The 19,827-nt window shown below is 35.5% G+C and overlaps 1 protein-coding gene across 5 annotated transcripts in view; it reads right to left on the reverse strand.

The window, feature by feature from the left end:
* The window catches only part of ZCWPW2 (zinc finger CW-type and PWWP domain containing 2), a 151,839-nt gene that overhangs the window by 50,193 nt on the left and 81,819 nt on the right, over positions 1–19,827 (reverse strand). For all 5 annotated transcript variants that reach the window (XM_082639464.1, XM_082639461.1, XM_082639463.1 and 2 more), the window contains one exon: positions 3,108–3,222. In XM_082639464.1, the coding sequence (XP_082495590.1) occupies positions 3,108–3,222 (115 nt within the window). The remainder of the gene's footprint in view (positions 1–3,107; positions 3,223–19,827) is intronic.

The following is a 19,827-nucleotide window of genomic DNA, read 5'->3' on the forward strand; positions in this document are numbered from 1 at the left end:
CAGGACATGGAAGCAACCTAAATGCCCATCAACAGAGGAATGGATAAAGAAGATGTGGTACATATATAAAATAGAATATTACTCAGCCATAAAAAGGAATGAAATTGGGTCATTTGCAGAGATGTGGATAGACCTAGAGAGTATCATACAGAGTGAAGTCAGAAAGAGAAAAACAAATATTGTGTATTAGCACATATATGTGAAATCTAGAAAAATGGTATAGATGATCTTATTTGCAAAGCAGAAATAGAGATACAGAAGTAGAGAACAAATGTATGGATACCGAGGGGGAAAGGGTGATGTGTGTGGGAGGAATGGGTAGATTGGGATTGATCATATACACTACTGACACCATGTATAAAATAGACAACAAATGAGAACGTAATGTATAGCAAAGGGAACTCTACTTTTTGCTTTGTGGTGACCTAAATGGGAAGGAAATCCAAAAAAGAGGGGATATATGTATACACATAGCTGATTCACTTTGCTGTACGGTAGAAACTAACACCACATCCAATAAAAATAAATTTGAAAAAAAAAAAGGACAGTAGTTGCCAATCAGAGGGGTAGGGATTGGGCTGGGAGAGGAATAAATAGGTGCAACACAGGGGATTTTTAGAACAATGAAACAATTCTGTATGATAATAAAGTGGTAGATACATGTCACTGTGTATATTTGTCAAAACCCATAGAATGTCCAACACCAAGAGTGAACCCTAATGTAAACTATGGACTTTGGGTTATAATGATGTGTCAGTGTTGGTCCATAGATTGTAACAAATGAACCACTGTGGTGCAGGATGTTGACAGTGAGTGATGTTGTGCCTGCGTAGGGCAGGGGGTATATGGGAACTCTGTACTTTCTGCTTAATTTCGTTATGAACCTAAAAGTGCTCTAAAAAATTAGTATATTTAAAAATAAGTAATTTTGAGAAACAAGGGTAGAGATAAGGACATCTACTCTAAAATGTAGAATATATAAAAAATATTCATCCTACAAATAATACAAAATCCTAATGCTGAGTTATGAAGAGACTATATGAGTAATACCCTATTCATTTAAAAAATATAATTGAAAATAAAAAATAATGAATTTCCTATATAAGAAGAAGTTTTCTAGACCCAACAGAAGAATCACTGATTTGGAGTAATAGTTAATACAACAAAAACATGGTAACCAAATCATGTGTATAGGACATGGAATTTTGTTATACTATGACTGGGTCTATATATATGTAGCATTGACTGACCCTGTAGATTTCAACAATGAAACAATTGCGTCAAACATAATAGTGGGCCAATTTCTGCAGGGTAGGAAGAATTTAGGCCAAAAAAATTAGTAGTAATTATTTCTAGGTTGAAAGAATGAATTTTGGGGGTAAAGAAATCCTCAAAGTTGCTGGAATGAAATAAATGGTTTGCCTCTAAGCAACTAAGCTTTTGTAAAATATCTGAATAATGGTTAATTACCTCTCAAAACTACTTTGAATACAGTAAGAAGCTGAATACGTCCTAGAATCCACCCTGGAAGCTAAGCAGGCATGGGACTAAACTGTTTATTTTGGAGACGGTGAAGAGTGAGTATGCAATGAGTGAGCCCATGATGGCAAAGACTGAGCTCCTGGAAGTCTGTTCGTGCCTGTCAATTTGGGCTACTTCAGGCACAAAATGACAGTCCTTAGGCATATGGCTCTCTATAATCAGGCCGAATTACACAAATTCTGCATGCAAAAATCATCAGACTTTCAGCTAGAAAATGGTCTGTTCCTGCAAAACCGATCAGATATAACCCAGCTCGAGAGTCTCTGGACAAGTAAGAATGCCAAAGGACCCAGACATAAACGCCCTGGCACACACAACAATGGCAACGGCATAGTTCCATAACTTACTGAGAAAGCAGGATACTGCTAGTGTAAAATGGCTGTAATATAACTTTTAAAAGTAACAGACTACATTACTTCAAAATATTAATGTTTAAAAAAACTAAATATTTCAAAGTTTACTCTGGTTACACAAGAGAAATGTACAGCCCATTCAAAGTGTAAAATTGTACTTGTGACAGTAAAGTGAGTTCAACCTTTATGGCTAATAAACAGAGACATTATATTTTCAGCACAAGGAATAAAATCACATTTGTGGTAAGAAATGTCTTTTGACCAGAGTAGTTTGCTTGTCATTCTTTTTCTACTCTTTTCAAACCTATTTATATGCTTTAAAATCTAAACTTAGGTGGCTAGGTTAACACAAACTTTTTTTCAAGTAAAATGTTTTTACATATAAGTTTTTAAAATATATATATTAAACTTTTCCACAGGATAAAAAATATCACTCTTACTTTAAAATTCAGTTAGCACCAAAGACCAGATCCTCCCATAGAATAATCTGTTTTAGAACTTTAGGTGGATAAAATGAGAAGGGGCCTTGTAAGATAAAAAAATTCTTATGATCACTAAGCAGAAAATTTTTTTAATATATTTGTTAATTGAAAAATCATTTCCATGCAACTATTACATTCTTTTTAGAGTTAAAAATGTGTTCTACCTGCTATATGTCTTATGATCAATTCATTAAAAAAGCTATCCATAAACCGTAATATTTATGATTCAAGAGAACTTTCCTTGAAAACGACTTGAAATATTATATTTTTTCACCTAATTAAAAAAGTTGAAGATTATTTTTCTATCTCTGCCTTGAATTTATTTAAAAATAAAACATTTTGAAAGATACTTTGTTCTGAAATAATATAGCACATCCAAGTAAAAGTTTCAATCCAGGAATATATTTTAAAGCCATGGCTTCTAATTTTGAAATACATGCTTTGAAATACACAAGAGGACCTATGTAGAAAGGCTAAGAACAAAGATGACAGAGTGCTAATTAAAACACCTACATTTAAATAGAGTGCATGTTTAGTCATGGAAAATAGTTTCAGAGGGCAAAAATGCATACTATGAACCAATATAAGAATGATTTTTCACTGGACAAAGATATACTATTTTCCTATGAAAAGGAGAGAGAAATTTTAAAATGTGCAAACATATTTTGGAAAGCATGCACCTGAATAAATCCTTATTTTGAGGTGGTAAAGAATAAAAAATCACATGTACCCTGTTTTGATAGGCAGCACCTTTCCAGTCTTTGCTCATGAGAGTATCCATAGAGGAGGTATGCTTCTTGTAGTGCACTTTTATACCACTTCTTTTTATTCATACATTTTCCTGGCTAATGAAAGACAGAAAAAATAATAAGATTCATGTTTAAGCATATAATTTTGTTTTAACGTCGACTTGATTTAGCTGTTGAGCTGGAACTAAATCTTAAGCATTGTACCATATATTCCTTAGATTTTGTTATCTAATTATTATTTTATTAGTATTTTAGAATATAGCAAAGTTGTGGAAATTTTGCATGTTAATAGCCAGAAGGGTCAGAGTCTTAATACACTAAGATAATATTTTAATATGATTTATCTCATAGTTAGAAAGTTACAAAAAGTTAAGACCACCAGTGTAACAAAGTAGTGAATATTAATCTATTTTATCAGAATAATGTTGATTCCCTTTTAAGTAACATAGCAACGATAATGAAGCGATGAAAACTGAAAAGCCTAGTTTTTTATTGTAGTAAATAAAATTAATTCCATTCACATCTAATAAATGACTGTTTTCAGGCATAGTAAGCGCTCAATAAATGTTATTCTACTTGAATACGGTACTTTTTCTAAATGTTTATTTCGGGTTTTTTTTTTTAGTTCTCTTTTATTTTTTAAACTTTTTGTTTTATATTGGAGTACAGTTGATTAACAATGTTGTGTTAGTTTCAGGTGTACAACAAAGTGATTCAGTTATACATATACATGCATCTATTCTTTTTCAAATTCTTTTCCCAATTAGGTTGTTACAGAATATTGAGCAGAGTTCCCTGTGCTACACAGTTGGTCCTTGTTGGTTATCCACTTTAAATATAGCAGTGTGTACATGTCAATCCCAAATTCCCTAACTATCCCTCCCCCCCACCTTCCCCCTGGTAACCATAAGTTCGTTCTCTAAGTCTGTGAATTTGTTTCTGTTTTGTAAATAAGATCATTTTTATCATATTATCTGGCCCAGTAATTTTGCCGATGTTATTTTAGAGCTTGCCCCAAAAAGGTTTTTATAATGTTTATAAATGTTACAATTTATAAAATACATGCCACCATTTTCTTTTTGAAAACTTCACCATCAAAAAGAATACAGGTGTTACACTGCATGTGGTCCTGGACACTAATTTATCTGGCATAAAAGCAATGAAAAAAACTTATCAAACAAAAACCTAGTTTTGTATACAGAATATTTAAATTTCATTTATTATTTCTTAGGAAAAAGAAAAGATAGGCGGATACAATTCAATAAACATTAGAAAATTTAAACTAATTTAAGAATATCTAAGCTAACATTTACAGATTTAAGACATTTCTGCAACTCAAATGTTATAATGATGCTAAGAATTAATGGGTAGTGAAAAATCACCTGTAAGCTGTTATAGCACTAAACAACTGAAGTTAAGGAAATTTCTTGAGGAAAACCAATGTGATACATTGCTAAAATAAACTGGCAAGTTTGGGGAACTAAAAAGCATTTTTTAAACCTGTGTCTCTGAATCTTTAAGAATTTATCAGTAAGTATGTGCCACCTAGTGGTAGTAATACAATTAAACATCTTCTAAAGAACTCAAAAAGTTAAAGACTCTTAACTTTATAAAGAATTTTGAATTCCAGAATAAGGCTCAGCTATGCATTGTATTTTTTCCAAGTAGTTTGTTCTTTAATTGAAGTGACTCTAAAAGTGTAGAATGTGACTCCCTATCCATCCCTAGTACTGAGTGTTTCTCCCCAAGACACCCAATATTACCAGTTTCTTTCACAGTCTTCCAGAGACACCGTATGTACCTACAGGCATTTACATCATTTAAATATCTGCTTTTACAGACTGCTATGAATTGTTATATACTTTGAGTTTTTCTATTTGTATTTCAGATTGCTTCATCTATGGATTTATTCAACATATTCTAGACCCTTGGGATCAATCACTGAAGAAAACAGACAAAGCTTACATTCTAACCAGTGAAACAGACAATCCACAATAAGCATAACAAATAAGTTAAGGCTACAGTTTAAGAGGTTATAAATACTATGTAATAAAGAAAAGATGAGGCAATAAAGTGGTCAGGGTAACTGTCATTGAAAAAGTGACAACTGAGTGAAGACCTAAAGGAGGTCAAGGAGTTAGCCCTGTAGATGTCCAAGGAAAGAGCACTGCAGGCAGAGAAAAAAGGCTTTAAGATGGGAGAAAACAAGTTTATTCAAGAGGCATCAAAGAAGGGAAGGTGGTTGTGGGTGAATGAGCAAGTGAGTGAGTAATAGGGAATGATGTCCAATAAATTAACAGGGGCCAGGTCATGGAGGTCCTTGCAGGCCGTTGTAGGGATTTGGGCTTTTACTCTGAGTGGAACAGGAGCCATTACAGAGTTCTGAGCAGAAGAATAACACTTGATTTAACATTTTACAACAATCACTCTGCTTGCTTTGATGAGAACAGATTATACAAAGGCAAGTGTAGATGTGGATGACTGGTTACTGCAATCATCCAAGCAAGAAATAATGGTGGTATAGATCAGGTCATAGCAGCCACTGTGGTGAAAAGTGGTAGGATTCTGGATATAATCTAAAGGTAGAGCAAAAATAATTTCTTGACCAACTGAAGATTGGTTAAGAGAGAAAAAGAGAGGATGACTCTAAGGCTTTGGGACTGAGCGAGAGGAGGATGTGATTTGCCATCCACTGAGATGGGGAAGGCTGTCAAGGAAGTGAAATGGGGGGGTGGAGATCAAGAGTTCAGATATGCTGAGTACACATTATGACACCCAAGCGAAGATACCAAGTAGCAGTTTGGTAAGGGAATTCGGGAGAGAGAACTGAACTGCAGATAAAATGTAGGAAACATAGACAGACAGACAGACAGACAGACAGACACACACACACACACACACACACGCACACCATATTTAAAGGCAAGAAATTAGATGAGAAAACCAAGGGAATGAGTATATAGATGTATATATATCCAAATACATAGTATGGCATGTACCATTATTTATTTTACAAACACCCTTGTGATGGATTTAAGTTTTTTCAAATATTTTGCAATATGAAACAATGCTGCAATAAAAATTTTTTTGTCTGTATGTCTCTTTACCCATGTGAAAGTGTATTGAAGCATAAATTCCTAAGATGTTGAATGACAGGTTTATACATATTTTAAATTTTGGAAGCTTTTGTGAAATCACTCTTGAGTGAGGTGGTCAAAATTTACAACGCCATGAACAAATGCTTCCTCACACTCTGGAGAACACTTCCGTTACCAAGCTTAGATCTCTGCCAATATTTTTAAGGAAAAGATTGGTATTTCCTTTTTATTATCATTTTCATTTTTTGAATTCTGTAATATGAGCAAGTTTTCATTTTTTTTTCCAGCTTTACTGAGATATAATTGACAAATAAATGTGTAAACTTAAGGAGTACTACACAATGACTTGATACACATACACATTGGGAAATGATTACCATATAGGGTTAGTTAACATATCCATTAGCTCACATTAAAACCTTTATTTGTATGTGTGGTGAGAACATTTAAGATCTACTCTCTTAGCAACTTTCAAGTATATAACACAGTAATTAGTGTTAACTATAGTCACCGTGCTACACATTAGATTCCCTAGAACTTATTCATCAATTTTTCATATTTTAAAAAGCCATTTATATTTTCTTTTCTATGGAATGACTGTTCAAATCCTGTGTTAATATTTATATTGGTTGTTTTCTCATTGATTTGTAACAGATTTTTGTATATTAAAAAATGGCCCTTTGCTATATGTATTGAGAATATCTTCTCCTGTTAATAGTTTATCTTTTAGTTTGTTTGTATTTTCTTTTTCGTTCATTTAAATTTTTCATCCTTCTAGAACTAATTTGGATGTGAGGTGTGAGGTATAGCTTCTACTTCATTTTTTCCCAAGTAGCTAGCCATTTGTACATACATAATTTATTAACAGTACAACTTTTCCTTAATTATTTGAATACAACCTTATCATTAACTATTTTCAAGTACTTTTGGACTGTATATTGTTCTATTAATCTGTCAAATAACTGTTAATATCAAACTGCTTTAACTACTAGAGTATTACTATAATTTTATATTTTATAGGTCTAACTCCCTCTTCTATGTTTTATTTTCTTACAAATGTTAGAATTTGACCCTTGAACAACACAGGTTTAAACTTTGCAGCTCCATTTATATGTGGAGTTTTTCACTAAATAGGTACTGCTGTACTACACAATCCACGGTTGGTTAAATCTGTGGGTACAGAACAGGTGAACTTTCATGGCCACTGTGAAATTACTGAAAAGTTACCGGTGGATTTTCGACTGCAAAGGGAGTTGGCATCCCTAACCCCCAGGTTGTTCATGGGGTCAACTGTAGGGGGGTTTTTAAGTCCTTTTTAATGGATGTGGTACATATATACAATAGAATATTACTCAACCATTAAAAAGAATGAAATAATGCCATTTGCAGCAACCTGAATGGACCTAGAGATTATCATATTAAGTGAAGTAAGTCAGACAGAGAAAGACAAATATCATATGATATTGCTTATATGCGGAAACTTAAAAAATGATACAAACGAACTTATTTATAAAACAGAAACAGACTCACAGACTCAGAGAACAAACTTATGGTTGCTCGTTGGGGAAAGCGGGGGATAACAGATTGGGAGTTTGGGATTGACATGTATACACTGCTATATATAAAATAACCAACAAGGACCTACTGTATAGCACAGGGAACTCTGCTCAATACTCTGTAATAACTTAAATAGGAAAAGAATTTGAAAAAGAATAGATACATGTATATGTATAACTGAATCACTCTGCTGTACACCTGAAACAACACAACATTGTTAATCAACTATACTCCAATAGAAAATTTAAAAAATAAAAATAAATAAAAATTGAGATTGCATTAAAATTAATTTAGGGAGAATGGACATCCTTCCATATTAAATCTTCCAAACCAAGAAGAGGATTATATTTTTCCATTTCCTTAAGTTTTATTTTCTGTCTCTTGGTAGTATTTTAAAGTTTTATTCATATAGATCTTGTACGTGCTCCTTAAACTTACTCCAGAACATTATATATGCTTTGTTGCTGTTATAAATGCTATTTATCCCTTCATATTTTCACATTTGTTACTGCTTTAGAGTAATTTTACAACTGCCACATAACTGAATCTCCTTATTGTTTGTAACAGTTCTTCTGTTGTTTATAATAGTTTTATTTATAATAGTTTTCCCATTTGAGTTCTACAGGTTTTCCAGGTAAACAATAATAACAAAACAAAACACAGACAAGCTTTTAAATATACCTGTTTAAGAAAGAAATCTTCAAGGCGGCTCTGTAACAGATTTCCAAGGAGCTAAAAGCTTATGAAGTCAAGGATTAAGATCAATGACTTCAGATAAGACTACAGGAAGGGCTGGGCATTCTTCAAATTCCAGTAAATTCTTTGATCTCAAGAGAGAATATCAGGGACTTCCCTGGTGGTCCAGTGGTTAAGAATCCATCTTGCAATGCAGGGGACGCTGTTCTATCCCTGGTCGGGGAACTAAGATCCCACATGCTGCAGAGCAACTAAGCCTGCGTGTGGCAACTACAGAGCCCACGGGCTCTGGAGCCTGCATGCCACAACTAGAGAGCCCACGTGCTCTGGACCCTGCGCACCACAACTAGAGAGCCTGCGTACCCCAAGTAATGAGCCCGTGTGCTCTGGAGCCCGCGTTCACGACTAGAGAGAACCCTACGCACCACAACTAGAGAGGAGCCCCTGCTCTGCAAAGAAGAGCCTGCGTGCTGCAAAGATCCTGCATGCCGCAACCAAGATCTGACACAGCCAAAAAAATAATGATAAAATAAACAAATTTTTTTTTAAAAAAGAGGGAATATCATATCTTTCATTATGTTTACATTGCTTTGGCAACTTGAATTTTCTCAATCAGTTTTATTAAATTTAGGGTGGAGGGGGAAAATAATCATCATAGAAAGAGAAGGAAGACATATAGTCTAAAAATTTGTGTGAATTTATGAGCATAAATAATTCTTGATAGATGTGTTCTTGATAGATGAATAAGCATGTAAATATTTGGAGTAAGGACGAGGTTTGAGACTAAACAGATGGTTAGGCAGGGAAAGATAGTACCCTATGTCTGAGAAAATTCCTAGCTGTATCCAAAACTGAAGTTTGTAAACTACTTTCCTACATGATCTTGTTCCAATCAAGCATCACTGGCTGACTGAGAGCCTCAGCACCATTTTCATATTTCCTAGGGTCTGAGGAGGAGGCTGAATGTCCCTTCTCAGTAACTTCCAACTCACTAAGCATGCTGTGTGCTATCACCATATACTAATACGAAGTGGCACATTCAAAGAAAAGAATACCTATGTATTTGTCCACCCAATAAGGCTAGTAAAAAGAAATCTGCAATCTGGCAGAAATTCATATCATCTGTTGCTTTCTATTTTAAGATTGCTTCTCCACATAAAAATTAATCAAGATATAATCATCTGAAGCTGTAGCAGGATAAGTTTCACTTCTCAAACTCAAATGTGTAAGCAATGTCACATTACCTTCTTTTTGCTAAATAAAACTGAATGACAGCTGTTGTCCAAAAAGGATAAGAAATTTGATCTTGCCCATTTTTGGGCCACCCCTTACTATCTCTAGGTTCCTGTAAATTGGAAGGGAATAAATGGTGCCCGAAGAGCAAGGACAGATCATTACTCCTCAACCCTTAAGGCTTTCATGAATAACATCTTTGTTCAAGTCCCTTGAAGTCAGGTAATCAAACAGCTTCCTTGCATGCCTGGTCCAAAGGATCCTTTCCAAGGCTGGGAACCTTGCCAGCGTGGCTTCAACCTCCTGGTGCACCTCGTGCTCTTCTTCTCCAAGGTGCTCCACTCCCCAGGGCACCGGCAGACCTCTGTCCTCTTCCGTGTCTGAGGGAATCTCTTCCCTGACTAGCTGCTCCTGCCTGCCCTGTTCCCATTACTGCCCACCCTCAGGGAACTCAGGTCAAGACAGGTAAGCTCTGCTTTAGATCCCAACAGAAAATGCCCCTGAGACATGAGAACATGAGGGGCCTGACCACTTTTTGGAATAAGTGAAAGGGAAAAATACAATCAAAACAAGAATTATTCTCAACCGACCACTGGTATCTGGCTGGCTGTGGGGAAGGATTTCCTAGCGCACAGACTCTGCAGGTGGAGTCTTTCCTCCCCACCCCTGGGAACCCTGCTCCTTCACTCTACCTGCCTATGGCTCTCCCTTCATTTCTCCCCATGGCACTCGTCAACAACTAACATACCATATCTTTTTTAAAAAAATTTACTTGTTAATAACTATGTGTCTCATCCCACTATAAGTCTCGTGACAGCATTTAAATTTTGTCTGTTTTGATCACTTCAGAGCCTAGAATTGGTAGAAATAATAGGAGCTCAGTAAATATTTTGGGTATTATAAATAGACATTTTTTATTCAGGGTGGCATGGGGAAAGCCCAGACAGGAAATTGGGGATGAAACTAAAAGGCTGGGCTACAATCCTGAATTATGTTATTATCCCTAGAAAGGTAAAAGAAAAATGTATAAGCATGATGACTATCTAGCATTATAATATGGTGATATTACTACTAAGATGATATTAAACTTCATTTTTTATAAGGATGCAGATCTTTAAAGTACTTCATGAGCCACTGATTTATCCTATGATATTAGAGGCATTTTTTCTTGAAAAAAAAAGTGGGCCTAATTTCAAGTACTTTGAATGTTATGTAAAAAATAGTACTTAATTTTAAAACTAAGTTCAATCAAACGCTTAATATGACCTATTTAGGGGGACAGTAGAGCCTCACTAAAATCCTGTAGGTACAATATAGCATTTACTATCCAAAATTATCAATTCAAATTTTGATTATATAGACATAAAAGTTAGCTGCAAATAAAAGTATTTACAATTCAGAAAATTTATCTTTCAGACATAATGTTTAGCATCTATTAAAATCTGGAAAACTGGAATCATAAGTACCTAGATTGCTTTATTGGGCTTCATAAATTCATTGAAATGGCTTCAAATATTGACAATTACTTTAAGTATTTCATTACCTTAAGTTATAATATGCCTTTAAAACATGGGAAGATTAGTCACAGATTTCATAACCTAAAGAAATACAGAATAATTTTCCTTTGTAATACATCTCTCCTAAATGTTTGAGGATCAACACCACCACCTATTATAAAGTCCTCTGCCTGGGGATTCATGTTGACTGCTGCTATCTATACATTCAAGCTTCCAGTGCACCTCACTGGCTCTACCCATGACGCACCCTTCTAAATATTTACTATCGGGCCAAAGCTATCGTTTTCACTTAAAGCAATCCAACAGAAAGTTAATCACAAGGCTATCTTGTCTTCCTTAAATTGGATTTCTCCAACAGCAACCAGTAATCTCGACAGTAAGAACATTCCCATTCCTTTGATGCCAACTAGAAGATAGTCACAGCCACCCCTGTGAACCACACACGCCTGGGCTTCCTAACACCTGTCTCCCTTCTCACCTGCTGTCTTTAACACAGGTTCTGCATTACTTAGACAGCTCATTCAAATTATTGAACAGTCGAAGCAATAATGCTTTTGAAATCATAAATAGGAATTTGCTTACTCCAACTCAGCAGGATTTTAAGATCAAAATAACTTAGGTCCCCCACTTCCTATACCACTAGAAAGTGTGAACCAGTTAAGTTGACCACCCACCACCCCCCAAAAAAGTTCTAGCTCTGTTTAGTCTGATCCTTTACATCAATTTGAAAGATAATACCAAGAATGCAATGAGCACTAGGAGAGAAATTAGGCAGAAAAGAAAGAATAAGAAAATGTGAGAGTCAAATCTTTACAATGTGATTCCATTACTTGGCTTGAAACACTGGGAATTACCAATGCCAGGGCCTGAGCATATGCTGAACCTTGATGTGGGGAAGGGGAAGGAAGCCAAGCAGTTTTAGGTAAAACAGCCCCAATGGACAAATCAGAAAAATCACAGGCTACTAGATAAGCTCTTTATTAACCTAGACTTTAACATATGTTTTCTAAGTATTTTGAATATCTAAGTTCTTTTCTTACCAAGATGGATAAACAACCACTGCATGTTGATTTTAAAGAAGACCTAGTCTAACATTTTAGGCTGGTCTGTTATCTCGACTGACATCATTTAGAAAACAATTTTTTTTTTTTTTTTTTTTTGTGGTACGCGGGCCTCTCACTGTTGTGGCCTCTCCCGTTGCAGAGCACAGGCTCCAGATGCGCAGGCCCAGTGGCCATGGCTCACGGGCCTAGCCGCTCCACGGCATGTGGGATCTTCCCGGACCGGGGCACGAACCTGCGTCCCCTGCATTGGTAGGCGGACTCTCAACCACTGCGCCACCAGGGAAGCCCCTAGAAAACAATTTTTATACAACCAATACAGTTGTCATTTAGTGTGTGGACCTGAAACCAGATTTTGAGAGCAGGAGAGAAGGAAAGAGAGCTCCAGATATCACAGCAGGGAGACAATCAGTCACCCCCAAAGAGAGACACTAATTAAAGGGACAGGGGAATCTAACATCACAATTTTGCTAAAGATTTGCGTGGCTTCTTTAGCATCACAAACTCATAAATACATTCATAAATTTCACAAAGTAAACATAATAATGTATGTTTCATATATCTCTTTTTTAGCTAATTCTAGTAAACCAGAAAATAGGTATTATTGTAAGAAAATATGCTATACAGTGGTTCTTGAGATTCACTGAGGAACTGTAGAGATTCTCAGCACACTCCCCAGTATGCAGGTTCAGGAATATATATTTTTAAAGAGCTCTATGGGAGAATGTGATGATGAGCAAGTTTGGGAACCAAAAACAGAGTAAAACAAAAAAACAAAACAAACCCTGGCATCAATAGTTAACGTTGTTAACTATTAACAACGTTAATAGTAACCAATTACTTCTAAGAGAATTACAAGGGAATGAAATAATAAATACTAGGTTTTAATGACAGCCACGAAGAGGCCCAAAATCTATGGCTGGGAATCAATGCACTAAACGTGAAGAGAGCTTTCACGTCTTTGTCCAACTTTGAAAAGCCCTGGTTAAAGGTTAAGTTAATTAATCAAGCTGGCTGAATTAACAACAGGAGACCAATAAGAAGGGCTTTGTGATTTTCCAGTTTATAGATGAGAGCTTATTATGAATTTGGTATGCTTATGAAGATTAGAAACAGATGGTCCAATGTAAGCCTCAAGCAGGCTGACATATAATGTAAAAGCCTGGGGCTTGCAGTCAGAAGACCTGGGCTTCAGTCCCAGTTCTGCTGCTATGTGACCTCAGGCAAGTCACTTAACCTGAGCCCTAACTTTCTTAACAATAAATGAAGATCACATGAGATAGCATATGTAAGAGGTACTTTATAAAATGTAAAGCATTTTCAAATGTTGGTTATCAATGTCATAAATGATCAGAATATAAACGTTTATCATTTAGTCTCTGCAGTCCAAGAAAATGAGACAGAAACTCTACCTATAATAGGGAGGAGTTGACTGAGTGTGTACTTTATGTCCAAAGGAATTCTACTATTAAAGAGTCCATTGTTATTTTTATTTACTAATTTATCCAATGCTTATTTAGTACTAAGTGTCAGGCACAGTTTGAAGCACTTTACAAACAACTTTTTTTACTTCCCAACAAGCTTACAAGGTAGGTACTATGATTATCCTCATTTTACACATAAAGAAACAGAGGCACTGAGTTTAGACATTGCCCAAGTTCATACAGCCAGTAAGTGATAGAGCTGGGATTCATACACAGGCAACCTGGCTCCAGAATTCACGGGCTCAATGACTATAAAATGATATTTCACTAAAAGGCATTCTGTTGCACAAATCTCCAAAATGGTGTTATGAAGAGCTTGTAGGTCATTATCATAAGAAATAAATTGTGTTGAAAATGATCAGAAACTACCATCTGGCATTTTCTGTACCAGGTCATAGTTACATTTCTTCGGAAAATTTTTTCTAGGATTATTAATCAGCCGTTAAAAACTTAAATCACCACTGGATATACAGTTAAAATGGTAAATTTTTTGTTACATATATTTTAGTACAATTAAAAAAATAAAAAACCTTAATTTTATTTATTGTGTACAGTTTAAAGTATTTTACATATTTTGATTTCAAGTTGTAGAATTTTTATTTTGCAAAACTGAATATATCATTAAGTCTGCCACAAGAAATTATTTCATTGTTCTGTAAAAGTATTAGTAATATATTGATGAAATAAAGCACAGGAAGCAAGTGAGCACTGGATCAATAGATAATTTTTAAGGCCCGTGCTTATCTCCAGGGCTGCTGTCTCCCACAGCTCTAGCCAGGCTGCCTACTCCACCTGCGGATGTTAAATAGAAGTGGGAGATGGGTTTATATCAGCCATGTGCTCATTTGCTCTGAGCCTTAAAAACATCAGGATTGGCTTAAAGGATTTTAAGTAACGGTATGAATGGATATCAAGACCTGAGCCTAAATGACAGTTAACATACTTGGCTGCTATTTTCTACTCCACACTTGCTTGTTTTTTAGGGAATATGTGTTTATGGGAAAACAAATGTCATATTTATTACAGACAGATGCTCGGATTCTGTTTAAAAATAGAATCATACAAGCAGGTGGGAGAGCCAGGAGAAGAGGATGGTTAAATATGTGACACAATCAGTTCATATCCTGTGAGCTGAACAAAATGGTGATGAAGTGGTAATTCTGGAATTTATTTTCAAAGTCAGTTCAATCTGCATTGTTTAGGGTTTTGCCTGAATCACAGACTGTTCCTGGTAATTGGTTAGAAGAAATTTTTTTTTAAGTGGAGAAATTAAAGAACAGTTAATTTATCAATTGTACACTTTCAGTTATATGGCTCTGAGTTTTGGACTTCATCGTTCCCTAATGGAAGAATGTACCAAAAAGTTACTCTGCAACTGTTTACTAATTTAAGAACCTCAACATAGAAGACTCATTATATAAGGAAGCCTTACTCATAAGGGATATGACCCTGAAGGCAATTTAGTGAGCCTTGTATTTTGGCTTAAAGACAATGATCTGACTCTGGTTTCTTTAACAGAAAATAAGCGCTTCTAGAAAGTTGAGAAGGTTATATAAGGCTAAATGTTTCTAGGAAAGATTATTGTTGTTCCACTGAGGAGTCAATATGAGAAATCTAGCTGACTTAATACATTTTTCATGCATTTGATGATGGGAAAGGTAGCCACCTGTTCCTTCCTTTATCAACTGAGTAAAGTTGGTCATATTATTTGGATTTGGACTTTTAACTTCAATACAAGTTCAGATATCTAAATTCATAAGAGATTAAGTCGAGAGATGACAGAGGTAAATTCAAGAATTAATTTGGAGCAGCAAAGTCAGCATATACAAATCGAAATCGTAAGTAAATCGAAAAGACATAAGAGAGAGATGGAAAAAAACTGGTTTTATTCAGTTGCCAAGAACTTGAAAGATAATATTTCCTAGTCTCTTCCAAATTCCATCAAAGAAATTTAAAGTATCTTGAGGCATTGCTGATATTAGGGACTATTCATTCACCAAGTACTCAGATTAAGAAGGCTCTAACCTATCTCCTACTTTCAAAAGGTCTTAGCACTTTTGCTTACACTAAACTAGAAAAGCAGGGCAGCAATGGCCACTCAATTTCTGGGAGCAACGTATTGGCTGATAAAAAAAACACTAAAATCATGTCATTTTTCACACATAATCTTAGTCAAAAGAAAATATATTATTATCCACCTGATTGTTATTGGGTTTCTTTTGTTTTTGTTTTTGTTTTTGTTTTTTGGTACTCTCTCCTGTAGATGTGGGTTTCTAGGAAGAGGAAATAAGTAATGTAACTATGTATTTCTCCTGTACTTCCAATGACAGTATGAACTATTACTATTATTATTAAGAGCCTACTATACGACAAGCACTGTGCTAAGTGCTTTACATGTATAATCTCAGTTAAACCTGTAACAACTCTATGAGGCATATACTATCATAACCTCCATTTTAAGATGAGGTGTGTGGAATTTGTAACAGGTAAGTGACTTCGCTCAGGTCAAATGTCTAGTAAGTAGCACAGCCAACCTTCAAACCCAAAGAACCTGGCTCTAGAGCCTGCCTTTTTATTTTTTATTTTTTTTTTATTATTATTATTTTTTTTTTGCTGTACGCGGGCCTCTCACTGCTGTGGCCTCTCCCGTTGCGGAGCACAGGCTCCGGACACACAGGCTCCGGACACACAGGCTCCGCGGCCATGGCTCGCGGGCCCAGCCGCTCCGCGGCATGTGGGATCTTCCGGGATCGGGGCACGAACCCGTGTCCCCTGCATCGGCAGGCGGACTCTCAACCACTGCGCCACCAGGGAAGCCCCTAGAGCCTGCCTTTTTAAATCACTATGACAACTTCACTCTTTTCCTAATACATTACTACAAAAGTTTTCTTGGCAGATTATCAACAAATAGTTCACAGTTATAAAAACATGTTCTAATTCCCTTAAACTTTCTCCAGGCCAAAACTAAAGGATGCTTAGAAAACAAGCAAACAAACAAAAAAATCTTAATCCAATAATACCAAAATTATAGCAAATTTTATACCAAATATGGAATTGGTATGATAAAAATTTGCTGAGAGGTTGGTAGCTATACAGATTATTTGCCAGCAGGAACATGGTACAAAAACACACACATATATACATATGTACACTTTCTTTTTGGCAAATGTGATTTTCCACTGAGAGCTGGCTCAATAGATTTGTATCCAGTTTCACTTTATTACTCTAAGAGTGAAATGTTGCCTGATAATCTAGTTATAAGCTAATTTGCTAATCCTTATTATAGACTACATTCTTAGAATCTGGATCCTAATAAATCTTAGAAGCAAAACACTTGATCAAATAGATGTTAATCCAGATACACTTGTCAAATGACTGCTGCAAATGTAATTTGAAAACATCAAGAGCTCTGCTTGGTCACTAGTCCTCCTCCAAAGGGGAACATCAAGCAGTAAATAAAAAACAAGTCTACCAGAAACTGCCATCATTCAACATGTATATTAGAATTAAAAGGTGAAAATGTTCCTCATTTCAATGTGGAAAAACATTCAACAATAAACTATTGCTTATGTATATGTAAATTGGCAAGGTATAGAAGAGAAGAATTGGACCTTGGGGTTAGACTTCCTGATTCTAATCATTGCCCCATCACTTAGCAGCTGATTGACCTTGGGCTAGACATGAAGCCTGAATCACAGTTTCTTCCATATGTCAATAGTGATGATGCCTATTTTCATGGGGTTGCTATGAGACTTTAAATATTATATTTATTATATTATATATACATATTATATATTATTGTGTTATATTATTATAAAAGGATCTACCCAATCCTTGGCCTGTAGCAGGGGTTCAATTACATGATTGCTATTTATAGGCTTGTTTAGTTATTGGAGTCACTGCAGTACATACTGACAATCAGAGCCCTTTGCTGGAGGATATTTACTGGACCAAATTTAGATTCAATGTATCATCAATGCTGGTAATTTCTATCATATGTTTATCATAATACATAAAAGAAATCAACTTATTTGATAAATTACTACAGGTTGTGTTAGTTCTACTTACAGACTGGAAAAATTAAGAGTAATGTGATTTCAGTCGTTTGGCCGTATTCTGAAGAGTACTGAAGCTTCAGGAATGGTCCTGCTAAAGATACAGGTTACCAAGAACTGTAACATCCTCTGTAGTATCATTAGTGTATCTGTTAGAATAATCCTAGGGGCTTAAAGTGAGGCCTATATCTTCTTCACATTGCAGATCTGTTATTTGTTGGCAGTGGGGGCCTTTGCTAAGAGTGATCAAGGGATCTGGGCTGAGAGAGTAGCAAACCAAAATTTCAATTATCAGTCACAGAGCCACAGAGAAAGAAAGAACTCTGGAGGATGTTGCACTGGACACAGTCATATGCTCAGATATTCATCACTCACTCACAACTCATTGGTCTCACCCCACCTCAAGAGTATCAAATGTGCATCTCTACTTTATAACAGGAAGGCAGTAACCTGCAACATTTTGGTGAACAGTATTAATGACCACCCCAATTAGGAAGCAGAATTCTAGGAATTGCAGAGCTCAAGTTTAGCAATACAGCATTGCTCCCTTTTCATATCCCTGGAAAACAGAGGCAGCTCCATAATACAATGGGTAAATACCCAAATGACATCTGGTACCCAAAGAAATGCTTACACATCTACAGGTATATCCTCCATACAGTAGTGAGCAGACTGTTAAAATACATAGACAAAAAAATCCACTCACATCATGGACGAAAAAAACCCTAAATTTTACCACAGGAGCCTCCTAGCATCAGGGGTGAACTACTTACATTTCCTTGCAGTATAAAGAACTAGAAAATTGTCGGCCAAGCGATCACTGGTTGGAGTACACAATTTATGTCCAATAAAAATTATAATGACTCTATATAACTTATAGATGATCAACTAAAACATGCTATACATATTACATTTAAATTATACATCAGCTTTATCAGCAATATCTATAAATTATGTACAATGTTGAATGACAAGATTGACTTTAAGGCTGTGTTCAGGGAAACTCTTACTTCTGGGTTAGACATGTGAACCTATGGCAGTCAGCATCATCTCCCGGCAAACCAGAGTAAAAGACTAACAAAGGAAGTAGGAGAAAGGCGTCGTGAAACAGTGAGCCATGACCACAGTTACATTACTGCACTAGTAGAGCTAAACCAACAAAAGTCTGACGCCTCAAGTTGAGAAAACTTAGTCAGTGGTTCTCTCTCTCTGGGATACAAACAGATTCACTTGAGGGACTTAGAAATGCTGAGGCCTGGCCCTACTCCAAGAGCTTCTAATTTAACTGATCCAGTAGAGTACAGCCCAGGCATTGTTGTGTTTTGGTTGCTGTCATTGCTTTATAAAGCCTTCTAATGCAAAGCCAGGCTTAAGAAATACTAAACTAAGTCATGTAGTCTATCAAGCAAAGAAATAAACTTGCAAATAATGGATTCTGCAGACATGTACCTACTAAATATAAAAGAAACAACATTTGTGCTAACTGGGGAAAGAATTGTACTCCATGCATCAACTCTTAAATAGCTATCTAGCACATGTTCACGTCTATTTTCTCTAAGTAATTACCAGAGTGACATGTATTTTGAATATATACCATAAGAGAATCAAGGTTTCTTTAAAAGGGGAGGGGAATTTCAGCTATCTTTATACAACTGATTTTATAGTAAATGAAAAAATAAAATGTATGAGTAAACTAATATAAATTACAAATACAAAATCTAAATATTGCCTTCAACTTTTTTCTGAAGTATATCCCAATATATTGATGAGTAATTTTATTTACTGGGGAAAAGCTTATCACCTATATATTCATATACATATTCATCCACAGTGACAGAGCTCTGTTGCGCTGTCAACAAGAAAATTAATAAGTCACTGGTCCCATAAACATATCAATTTTTCAGTGACTACTAAAAAAAATAAAAGAAAAAAAACTAGACAAACATAAACTAAAAGAGAAGACTTAACATTTTCAGAATCTAAAACTAAAAAATATTTTA

The sequence above is a fragment of the Mesoplodon mirus genome, assembly GCF_964341445.2.
Source record: "Mesoplodon mirus genome assembly, chromosome: 12".
Lineage (NCBI taxonomy): Eukaryota > Metazoa > Chordata > Mammalia > Artiodactyla > Ziphiidae > Mesoplodon > Mesoplodon mirus.